We start from the raw sequence: 13,083 nt of genomic DNA on the forward strand, positions 1-13,083 counted from the left end.
GGCCGCTCTGGCGTGCTTGCGCCGCACAGGTCTTCTGCGCAGGTCTTACAGCCATACAGAAGTGTTTAACCCCACTTGCTTTTGCGGGACAACCCCTTTAATAGAATACATTCAAACAAGATTTATGAAAGGCTCTTACCGTTCACCGACACCGATATGGGTTTATCGAGTCCACTCATTGTTACGTTAGAACTTTCCTGCAAGAATCCCACAAAAAAAAGAGATGAGAAAAAAAAGACCCCTAATTTATCTTATGTCCATCAGTACTTTGTACTATCGGCGCTCCCCAGCCTTAACTGAATGAAACTGTGGACCACCGTTAAATCAAAACACTTCACCACGGACTCCTCTCCTGGGCACCAAAGGAGTGGGACGTGTCTTACAGAGATCCTGCACTGACTCCTGACCTCAGCGACATAGGAACTCCTTTGGTGCCCTGAAGCAGTTATAGGTGATTGATACCCCCATACTTGTCTTGGGGAAGCCCCAAATCACCGTCCTTGGAGGATCCGTAGAGGCACAGAAAACAGCAGACGCCGTGAGGACCAGGATACATCACTTCCCAAGACATTTTTAGCAGCGGAGGATCCCGGTAAGCCCCCATCTAACTGTGGCGCCCTGATTCGGAACCCCGCGACACAGCCACTGGCCCGCAGCGGCCTAGCGAAGTGCAAAGCCGTGGCGTAATTTCCAGTTGTCACACATGTGACGTAGCCCCCCCAGGACCCCAAAGGGGTTGAAGAGGACTGCGTGCCACTCTACAATCGGGAGGACCCCGCTTACCATTCTGGGCAAATCCACCATCTCCACACCGCTCCCCGGGTATGGCCTGGATGGTTCCGGAGCCTTGGTCTGAAGTTTCGGCCACCGTGGATGCTGCAGGGACACGGCCACTCCACTACCTCTGGCAAAGACCTTCGGTGACCTCGACTTGCCCGCTGCTCCCGCCCCAGACCCCTGCGACAAGGTCATTAATCCGCTGTGGCCTAGCGGTGCATAAAGCTGTGGCCTAGAGTTCAGGCTAATCTGCGTGTCGCCTGGCCACCTGGCACTCATTACCTGCTCCTGGGGGAAACCATCCCTGATACATTGGAGGATTCTGCCACCGTCGCCTCACCACTACCTGGGTGCGGCCAAGTTGGCTCCGGAGGCTTGGGGCCGCAACTGCTGTGGACACTGGGGGGGTCCAACCACTCCACGCCCTGGACCGTTTCTGGTGGCAAAGATTCTCTGGCAAACTACATCTGCCGCCGCTCCTGACACAAACACCTACAGTGCAACTACCTGCCCACTGAGGCCTAGTGACAGTCGGAGCCACGGCCTGGATTTATGACCACCCCACTCATCGCAGGAGCATCGCAGGAGCATCGCGGCTGCACTGGCTGGAATTGGAGGTAAGAGTCGGCGCAGGGGGTTCACATGGTCCACCAACACCAAGCACCCTGCAGCCAACTGCTGAGACCCATGGGAGTCGAGAGCCATAACACACAGCCTGGGTCACGTCTGTCCCCATTGCTGCCCTAACAATTGTTAGGACTGTTGACAAACTGGAGAAGAGAGGCTGTACCAATAGGAGCACAATATAGCAAGACAGTTTAAACCCCTATAAACCAACACCACTGTAAACCACGGGAGAAAATGCTGGCCATGATTCAATCTCTTAGAGTGCCACTAACATGGATGGCTACTGCATAATTATCAGATGAGAAGCCACATCACCGAAGGGACAACAGGTTTCGATAACGACTTATGGAACCCCCTGCGAGCCCTCCTTTTGCCATTTCCAGAGGACCGGTACCCCTTCTGTCCCACCCTGTACGGCTCAGATACAGACAGACTCTTCCCACTATGCAACTGCATACGAGACCCCACAACTTCTAGCCTCTTTTGCACTTCCTTCCACCCCCCCTGCAGTACATCGGTGGCGACATTAGTAGCAGGACAGACCGACGGGGTGGGAAGGGAAGTCAGACCTCGGGAACTGAGTGCGGTATCAACTGAGCAGAGAGGAAGAGGAGCAAGATGGCTATGGCAGGACGGTCCCCACTGGGTCAGCTCCCCAGTGGCCCAATCGAATTGGGGGTTGTGCAACGCCAGCCACGGCATCCCTAGTACCATGTCTACCAACATTTTCTCCATCACCAGGAACGATAGATCTTCTGAGTGGCGACCCCCCCACCGTGAGCTGTAACACTGGGATCCTCCATTGTACCAAGCCCGAACCAAGAGGGGTAGCATCAATGCTAGCAAAACGAATTGGCATCTTCAGCGCCACAAATTCAGCCATCAGGGGCTCAACGAGATGCATGCTTATCAGGTTAGGGGCTGCTCCGGAATCAATAAACGCCTGCCCTGGGCGGGAGAAGTTACGGAATCTAACCTGGCAGGGTACCAGAATTCTAGGACGTACCTGCCGTCCTAGGCGATCCTCCCTGCAATCGCCTAGGACTTGGAGTCTTTCTGCCGATTCAGACTGTGGACGCTGAGGCCTCAGGGGGCAGGTTATCACCCGATGTCCAGCTTTCCCGCAGTAGAGGCAGAGATGATGCAATAAACGAATCCGGCGTTGCTCCTTGGGGTCCAGCGGGTCCAGTTCCATAGGCTCGGGAACAGAGACTGGTACGGAAGAGGAGGGAACAGGACAAACGACCTCCCTGACTATGGGTCGGTCTATCTTGCTTCCCAGCTCTGAGCCTCCTATCTGCCTTCACCGCTAGCTCCATAGCCTCCTTTAAGGATCCGGGAATGGGATGGGAGATCAACAGTTCTTTAACCGCGTCCGAGAGGCCTTGCAGAAAAACGTCTTTCAGGGCGCTATCGTTCCATGCAGTATCACCCGCATGGCGTCTGAAATTGGAGCAATAATCCTCCACACAAAGCGACCCCTGATGCAGTGCCAGCAACTGCAAAACCGCCAACCCCACTCAGTCCGGTTCATCGAAGATACCCCCGAGTTCCTGAAAAAAGGAGTCCACCGACTGCAGGGAGGGGGAACCCTCGGGAATGGAAAAGGCCCAGGTCTGGGTAGAGCCCCACAGCAGGGACATTATAAGCCCGACCCTCTGGGCCTCCGAGCCGGAAGAACGGGGACGCATCCGAAAAAACAGGCGACACGCCTGTTGAACAACGAAAAACTTGTTCCTCTCCCCAGAGAATACCTCGGGAAGAGGGCACTTGGGTTCGGAAATGGTTGAGACGTCCCGCCCCTGCGACAACACCCACTGCTCCTGGGCCACCATGCGAGCTGATAAATCCCGGATCACAGGCACCAGGTCTTGCAGCTGGTTTGCGAGGGCGCTGATCGCCGCCATGGAAAAGAACAAAAAAACCCCCAGTTTTTAAGGGCCAGTTATTATGTTATGGCACTCTGCCCCCCGAGCGCCAGGTGGGGTGCCCTGATCTTCCCGCACCCAGCTGTCCCTGCCTACTTGCCTCAGCCCTGGCTAACCCCAGGCGGACAACTGGGCGGCGGTCCCTGCTCTGGCTAGGGACCTGGCGACTACCTAGATGGAACTTAGCTAAAGGGGGACAGAGTGCCGACAGAAGAGGCAGGTGGAACAGACCAACAGAACTACAAGGCAGAGTAAGGCTGGAGATGGAGCTCACAGGCAAACTGGAAGGATACTGAGTAGCAACTAGTGCTGACTGAGACAGACTAGACTAGAGGCTAACAGAACCAACAAGAACAAGACTGAGCAATAGGTAACTAGAAGGAGCTGACCGGCAACTAGGGACTGGCTGAGGGTAACTGCAGACAGACTGACTAGATGCAAGTAGAACCAATAACTGGCAATGAGCTCAATTCACTGCCAGTCTTTTAACTACAAGGCTCCGCCCATGGGCGGAGAGTGGGAGGAGGCAACTCCACCAACTGCTGTATAAGAAGAGCGGAGGAGTGCGGGCGGCACCCTACGGGTGGACACACCCACGCCGCCCCAAGCCACTGGGAGAACCCCGACACAGAGCTCCAGGCCGCCGGAGCCAACTCTGTAGTGACGCGCGCCGACTGCGGGACCCCGTGCCACCCTGCATGGTAACAGCTATTGAGTCTAGATGCCGAGAAAGCTTTTGATAAAAATATGATACTGGGTGGCGTAGCTTTGGACAGACATATGTAAATTATAAAACATGATACGTGTACATACAAATGCCACCAGTAGCCTCACAGTTAATTGCCTTAATACCCCAACCATTGACTTATTTAGAGGGGCCCGTCAAGGCTGCCCCCTCTCCCCATTACTTTTTAATTCATCCATAGACCCATTGCTCAGGCACTTAATAAATACCCCACTCTTTAATGGAGCCTGCTATGCTGATTTGGAAATTAAGGGGGAAGCATTTGCAAACAGCATATTTTTAATAGTCAGCAGCCCAAAAGAGACACTGACGCCCTTATTACAAGGAATCGAGAAAATTGGAGAGCTCTCTGGCTATACCTTAAATTGAGACAAAACGGAAGCGCTACTATTAAAAGGACTGGCTAAACTTTTGTGGATGGCCCAATACCCCTTCCATTGGGAAAAGCATTCCATACAGAATCTGGGAATAAAGGTCACAAGATGCCCTTCTAAATTATATAAAACAAACATTGAACCCTATATTACAAAAATTGAAAATGACTCTAAATTTATGAAGAACTTTGCGGTGTCCTTTTTGGGAAGAGCTAATCTTTTAAAACTGACAGAATTTTCTCGTCTGCTATACATCCTACATTCTCTGCCCAGATTTTTAAAACTAAAAGACATAAAAAAGATCAATTATTTATACAGAAACTTCGTTTGGGGTGGGAAAAGACGGTGCATAGCTCTTAAAACATTACAATAACATAAAGTCAATGGTGGAATCAATCTCCCTCATATAAGGGACTACAATCTAGCAGTACAGGCTCGCATTATTCATGATTGGATATATTCCCAGACGAATTTTACAAACAAACTGCTCGAGCAGAAAATGTCTGGCCCAATACAGTTACAAAATATCCTTCACCTCCCTACGCAGAAGTACCAGAGACTGAAGCGTAACCCCCCAATACTTGTGGCTTGGAAGACGTGGGACAAACTACATCGCGACAGTCATGCATCCCCACATATATCCCCACAACTATCTTTTATTAACAACCCCAACTTTCAGCACAATAACCCACACAACATATTCTAAGATTGGTGGGCTCTTTGCTATACCCGGCGATATTGAAAGTATTCTATACTAACGGAGATACTCTTATTTTCCATGATCCGAGGAAAGCGGAACAAGTACTTTTCTCCCCAAGAGCAAAAAAAACACCGGAAAAGCAGAAGAACCACGCAAGCCCGACGACAGATGAAAGTAGCCACGGACAAGCAGACAAACTAAACCAGCCGTCCTCACCAGAAGCATTGACAACAACAAGAGACCTCCTACGCAAGAACACTGCAACGCCGGACTCCCCACCCTGAGACCGTCAGCCGTGAGTACGGATACACACGAGAGACACTTCAGAGACATTTCAAAAACAGAGAGTCTTCAAGCTAGATTGTTTGACAGAGTAAATCTTAAGCGGTTTACAGACAGAATGCTATTGTGATAGACATGATGATTAGTTAGTATAAAATGTCTATCGATTTGTACTAAACTAGACGTATTATGTGTGTTTTGTGACTTCAGCCTAATGTGGAACTCTGCTGCATAAGGAAAGAGTTAAATCACAGTGTTATGTTACTGCTTATGTGTTCATCTTGAGTGTTTTCCCAGTCCTCCCCATCCCCCACACAGGATCTTCTTCAACAAAGAGATATCTACTTTCACTTTCAGTTTTAAGCACATGTTTGTAAGACAAAGACTTGCTTATACATTGGACTTGAGAGAAGGTGGGCAGGAAGGAGGGGGGATTCTATATGATCCGACAAATGAGAATCCTATATGTTACTGATGTAATTTGTTGCACGCCCATTTTATGCTTTACAATAAAAGGGGCTGTCTGGGTGTTTCTGACCAGAGAGCCATTTTGGATATGAGACTGATTGCTTGTGTCTAATCTGCTCGATGATGTGTGCACACTATACAATTCGGAAGCTACAAAATACCCCGAAACCTGCTGGAGAAAACCATAATCCAGATCACTATAGTTAAAAATGTTATAAAATGTAACGGAGCAAGACAATAGAAAATGCTGGAGCGGAAGGAAAGAATACATTTATGTATGCATATATTTGAATGAAACTGTTTTCGTTCCATTCCACTATGTGACCCACGTAGGAGCAAGGAATGGGAATAAGGAAAAGCACAGCCGACAATACACGGCTGCAAGTACATCTTGCCCGTGAAAACTGTTCACAAAGTGGAATTGAAGGAAGTCAACTAATGCCCTCTCCCTAGGGAGGTACGCAAGGCGTCATACCCTAAGGGAGAAAGCATAATATTCCTTCCCTGGTGCCCGACTAACTGCTATCCCAACACTAATTATCGGATGCAGAGGGAAGAGTACCAGAGAGAAGGAAAAGGTTAACCCCAGTTAAAAGTTAAAGTTTATAAGTAAGGACTCGTTGACGTAGCCAGGTGAGACCAGACCACGTAACAATTAGATAGAAACACAAAACATCATAAAAATGAAAATTATAACGTGGAATGTTAAGGGTCTAAGATCGCCACACAAACGAACGGCAGTCCTCCGACATCTCAAAAGACTTAAAGCAGATATAGCACTACTCCAAGAAACCCACTTAAACAAAGAAGACTTTTTCCGCATGCGAAAGCTTTGGGTAGGGGAAGTATATGGATCACCATCAGTGCAATCAAAAGCAGGGGTGCTGATCCTTATTAGAAATGGCTTAAACCTTGAGGTACAGGATCAATGGAGTGACACAGAGGGGAGGATTGTAAACCTACATATAAAAATAGGATCGGAGAAATTTAGTATTTACAGTGTGTACGGACCGAACTCAAACAATAAACAATTCCTAACAAAACTATCCGACAGATTACTTACAGACACAGAGCCCCATAAAGTAGTGGGGGGGGGGACTTTAACGCGACAATCAAAGCATCAGAAGACCGCCGCAACCAGACCAATAAGGGAGATAAGAACAGACACCAAGACACCAATTTAATGAACTTTACACAGAACGTCAGGCTCAAAGATATATGGAGGGAAATTAATCCAGAGGAACGCGAATATACTCACTTCTCACACGCACACACTTCATGGTCTAGAATAGACTATATACTCACAACACCTCAGCTAGTTTCTAGAACATCTAACATCACCATAGGAGAAATGATAATTTCAGACCACGCTCCTGTAATATGGTCCCTAAACGAACAAACACTAAGGGGAACGGACTACATATGGAGATTCCCAACATTTCTGATAGAAGATTAAACCTTTTGTGCATTTCTTAGAGGATGGTGGCTGGAATATATATCCGATAATGAACCACATACGAGTAACCCCCAACTGCTTTGGGATGCGGCCAAAGCAGTAATCAGAGGCAGAATAATAACTTACGTAATCGCTCTTAAAAAGAAAATCAAGGATAAAATAAATAACTACAGCAAACAACTACGAGAAACATACACCCAATTTCAAGAGAAACCAAGTGAAAGTAACAAGGAAAAATGGAAGTTAGCAAAAGAATCCTATGAGACATGGCTCCATAAAAGAGAACAAATATTATACACACGAAAAGAGGCAAAGTTATTCAAATATGGAAACAAAGCAGGGAAAATAATGGCTAATCTGGCAAGGGGTCCATCCCATAGGAACAATATAGTGGGCCTAAAAGACAATTCAGGGAAAACACAAAATCACCCACAAAAAATTAACCAACTATTCTTCGACTTCTACTCCAAACTCTACTTCCACACGCAGACAGACAAGGACCCAGAATTAGACAAGTTTATAAACATAAACTGGCCCACAGTGTCAGAAGACCAAAAAACAGAACTGAACGCACCCATAACCATAGCGGAAATTAAGGATAGTATATCGAAATTAGGAAACAACAAAGCCCCTGGCCCAGACGGCTACACAGGAGAATTTTTCAAAGTACTAAAAGACCAGACTGCCCCAATATTGGAATCTTTATTTAACGGATACATGAAAGACAGCCCCATACCCTCAGAAATGAATACAGTGCATATGAAATTACTGCCCAAACCGGGAAAAGACCCAACAGATGTAAAATCATATAGACCAATATCTCTAATCAATACAGACCTGAAGCTGATGGCCAAAATTATGGCCGACCGCCTGGCCGGACTTATGCCCCAATTAATCTCTCCACTACAAGCTGGCTTCACAAAAGGACGATCAGCCATAACTAACATATGGAAAATACTGACAATACTGGACGAAATTAAAATACACCCGATGCTTCATCCCTCACCAGCCTTCCTAGCAATAGATGCAGAGAAGGCTTTTGATAACGTACTATGGCCTTGGCTAAAGGCAGTAATGAACAAAATGAAGTTTGGGGGCCCCTTCTGCACATACCTATGGAATCTATATTCCACACCGCAAGCACAAGTATACACACCAGGCTTCTTATCACAAAAATTCCCTCTTCAAAAAGGCACCAGGCAAGGGTGCCCCTTATCCCCACTCCTATTTAATTTGGCAATAGAACCCCTAGCAAGAACCTTAGAAAGCTCCACAGAGATCGAAGGGATCAAAATTGGGAACAAAACAATTAAAACCATGCTATTCGCAGACGATATACTGATAGCGCTAGGGAGTCCACGCACAGACTTACACAAAGTCTTCAACATACTGAAAACATTTGAGAAAAAATCAGGATTCAAAGCCAACACCACAAAATGCGACATAATAGATATCTCACCATGAGGCAAACTGACAGACTCAACCTTCAAAGACCACCCAGTAAACATAGTCAAAAATAGTATCAAATATTTGGGGATACATATAGGAAAAAGACCAGAATCAATATACTCATTAAATTACCCCCCTCTGATAACCAAAATAGTTAAGGAACTAGACAAATGGAGCAACTTACCACTCTCCCTACTAGGCAGATCCCATCTAATCAAAATGATAAGCTTCCCAAGAATGTTATACCCATTACAAACAATTCCCCTCCTACTACAAAGACGTGACCTGGAAAAACTCCACAAAGCATTCACGACCTTTTTGTGGTCAAGACAAAGACCACGCATCGCACTTAAAAAATTAATGCTCCCCAAAAGTGAGGGAGGCTTAAACTTCCCTGACATTAGACTATATAACAGCAAGCATTATGAGACACTCCTTGGATTGGCTAAAAGGAACTAGCAACTTTTCCAACTACGACTTTGAAGCAGAGCTATTCGCCCCATGGAGCCTAAATGCGCTTCTACATACCAGCTTCTCCAAACTCCCAATAGAAAGCAAACATTCGGTCATGGCCAAAGACACCATAGCAGCGTGGAAGATAACCCGTAAACTATATGACTTGCCATTTAAAATATCCAAACACATGGAACTATGGAGACACCCCGAATTTAAAGAAGGCAGGGAGAATAAAATGTTTAAAAGATGGCAGCACAACAGCATCCTAAATACCCAGCAACTTATGCACCCGGACGCCCCAAGGTATAAAAACTTCAAGGAACTGAGCGAGGAGTATAACCTACCGTCAACGCATTTTCTTCCATATGCACAGGTGAAAAACTTTCTACGAAGTAGACTAACAGATGTTTCAAAAGAAGCAATTACTAACCCCATAGACACTCTTGCCAACAACCGCGCACATAGAAACTCAATTTCTACATTATACACTAGAATCAGAGAAGCAGGGGGAAAAGACAGGGGCCAGAGCATATTTAAATCATGGACTCGCGAACTGCAAGACCCCGACGTACAAGAGGGAATAGTTGAAGGCTGGAACTTAGTAAGAAAAGCGATACTAAACGAAAGGTGGAGGGAAACCTATTTTAAACTAATACACAGGGCAATATACGGATTTGACAAACCCCAGAACCCCAACGGTCCGACAAGATTGCAGGCATGCCCGAGATGTGCGGCACCCAAGTCTAACTTCCTACATGGCATTTGGCACTGTCCCAAAATTAAAATGTTCTGGGCAGAAATCCAAAAACTGATACAAGACGTAAGCGGGCAACCCCAACCTCTACAACTTACACCATAAACATTCATACTACATATACTACCAGACCAGACAACAAAAAAAACTGCAATAACCCACACCATACTCCTGATTAGCAAAAGATGCTTACTCAACAACTGGCTACAAAACGACCCACCGGGGGTAGGAGAGGTCATACAGCAAATAAAACACCTTAGAATGGAAAGAATCGAAATAGAACACAAGGTTGAATCTCAAGCGAAAAAGTTCTTTGAGAAATAAAGGGAATGCATAGAGAAATTCCTCGACCCCAACGAAGTTAAGGAATGCATGATGCAATTCACTAACACCACTTGGTATTACAGCCAGAAAGATAGGAACAGATTGGGAGTATTGGAGATGTCGTAGGAGAAACCAACTACAAAAGACCTAGATTAGAGAAAAATAAGTGTCACGGAAATTGAGACACCGTCAACGAGTCCCAACAGTTCAAACAGTTCAATAAATTCAATATTCCAATATATTAATGTTTAACCCCTTACTGACGGAGCTTTTTTGCTCTTTTCCATTTTTGTTTTTTCCTACTCCCTTTTAAAAAATCGTAGCTCCTTTATTTATCCATCGAAGTCGCTGTATGAGGGCTTGTTCTTGTTTTTTGCGGGACGAGTTGTATTTTTCAATGGCACTATTTATTGTACCATATAATTTACTGAAAAACTTTTAAAAAATTCTTAGCGGAGAGAAATGGAAAAAAAACGACATTCCACCATCTTTCGGTGCGTCCTGTTTCTACAGCACACAAATTGCAACAAAAACGACCTGATATTTTTATTCTATGGGTCAGTACGATTACTACGATACCAAACTTGTATATTATTTTTTTGCTGTAGTACTTTTATTTTTTTTTAAGATATTTAATTTTTTTCAATTATTTTCTGCGGTCATTTTGTGCGCGCGATAACTTTTTTATGTTTCCGTCGACGTAGTTGAGCAAGGGCTCATTTTTTGCGGGATGTCCTGAAGTTTCCGATAGTATCAATTTGGAATACATACGACTTTTTGATCACTTTTTATTGCGTTTTTTCTGGGAGACAGGGTAACTAAAAAAGTGTATTTCTGGCGTTCTTTATTTTTTTTTTCACACGACGTTCACCGTGCGGGAAAAATAATGCACTACTTTGATAGTTCGGACTTTTACGGCCGCGGCGATATCAAATACATATTTTTATTTTATGATTTTGATTTTTTAATAATTGATATGGCAAAAGGGGGGTGATTTAAACTTTTATAACTTTTTTTTTTAACAATTAAAAAAACTTTATTGATTTTTTTTTTACATTACTTTGAAGTCCCCCTGGGGGACTTTAACATGCGATGCTTTGATCGCTCCTGCAGTATGACGTAATGCTATAGCATTACGTCATACTGCTTTTTTACAGGCAGTCTATGAAGCCACCCTGTGTGGATGGCTTGATAGGCAGACTGCTAAGGCAGCCCTGGGGCCATTCATTAGGCCCCCGGTTGCCATGACACCTGCACGGCTCCCCCAATCTCACCGCGGGGGGGCCGTGCGGGACCCCCGAACAGCGTTCGGGCGATTTAAATGCCGCTGTCAGCATTGACAGCGGCATTTAAAGGGTTAATAGCCGCGATCGGCCGTACGCAGCTATTGCCCGCGGGTGTCAGCTGTAATAAACAGCTGATGCCCGCGCTGTATGGAGGGAGATAGCGGCGCTACCTCCCTCCATACACGTCCTGCAACAGCAGGACGTAGTTTCCCGATGGGGCGGTCGTTAAGGGGTTAAAGGTTTTTTGTTGAATAAAAAGTAAAGATAAGAGAGAGGAGATGATAAAGAAAAAAGGAAAAGATTATACATGGGATAAGATAACTTCGAACCATCAGCAAGAATACAAAACAGAATATGCACAAAAACCTTTTTGTTGTATGGAAATAAGTTTATTTGAAAAATTTTCTTTGGATAAGTTATCACTGCAAAGATAGAGAAAATAGAAATGTACACCCATGTATGTAATCTATGAAAATGCAATAAAAAGAGTTTACAAAAAAAAGATTGGTGGGCTTGAGGGATTGACTCGATAGACAAACTGCTAAAAAAACACCTTCTGTCACATGAGGAAATGAAACAGAAGTTCCCTGAGCTGTGAGTTCTGCTATTTTCATATTTACAGGCTAGGCCCTATATCCAGGAACTCTTGCCGCAACCTCAGGAGATTGACTGGACACAGACAGGTGTCACATGGACTTCTAGGACGGTCTAGGAGCAGGATGATATTGACCTACCGGATGGAAAATGGTCTCTGGACGACCATTGATCATGGAATCGGTGTTGTTGGCTTACAAATATTTGCCCTCGTCCAAGTTCCTGGAGATGAGACTACAGGTCGTCCACAGGTCTTATCTAACCCCTGCAAGAGGGCATCACATGGGAATCTACCCCACCTCAAATTGTTTTAACCCTTTCCAATCCAATTTGTATCCTGGTTTTCCCACGGGGCTTACTCTTTTTCTGCGGTTATACAATGGCGCTGTACGCTGGCTAAAGCCAGTACTGCATGAGGTGACACGTTGGATAGGCTCCGACAGCAGAGAGGCTGGCAATATACAGTAAGAGAACCCCGATGGAGGTCTTCCAACATCGGAGCTGTACAGCCTTAAATCATAATGTCTTCAGACGTCAGACAGTGGATTGGAAAGGGTTAAATGCAAAGCACCAAATGCCAATTTATTCCACAGTTTATGAACATGTTCCCAGATCAAGACTTTCTGGTCTCTAATTTGTGAGTATACCACTGTACATTTGATGAACTTCTGTCCACAATTTTGGAATATCTGGACCCAAAAAGATACCATTGCTCAAAAGGAGCCCGCAAGCTATAGCACTTCGTGGCGGCATCGGGACTGAAGGCTATCTTGCAGATGTGGATACAGCCGACAGCCCCTCCCTTTAAACTGTTCCTGGACAAACTAACATAATTGTTTCAAATGGACTGGGCTGAAACGTCG

The 13,083-nt window shown here is 45.5% G+C and overlaps 1 protein-coding gene across 1 annotated transcript in view; it reads right to left on the minus strand.

Annotated features, from left to right (window-relative positions):
• LOC136620531 (zinc finger protein 420-like) overlaps positions 1 to 13,083 on the minus strand; it is a 254,703-nt gene that overhangs the window by 4,341 nt on the left and 237,279 nt on the right. Inside the window, exon 31 of the mRNA XM_066595378.1 lies at positions 140 to 197. Coding sequence (XP_066451475.1) covers positions 140 to 197 — 58 coding nt within the window. The remainder of the gene's footprint in view (positions 1 to 139; positions 198 to 13,083) is intronic.

This window comes from Eleutherodactylus coqui, chromosome 3 (genome assembly GCF_035609145.1).
Source record: "Eleutherodactylus coqui strain aEleCoq1 chromosome 3, aEleCoq1.hap1, whole genome shotgun sequence".
NCBI lineage: Eukaryota > Metazoa > Chordata > Amphibia > Anura > Eleutherodactylidae > Eleutherodactylus > Eleutherodactylus coqui.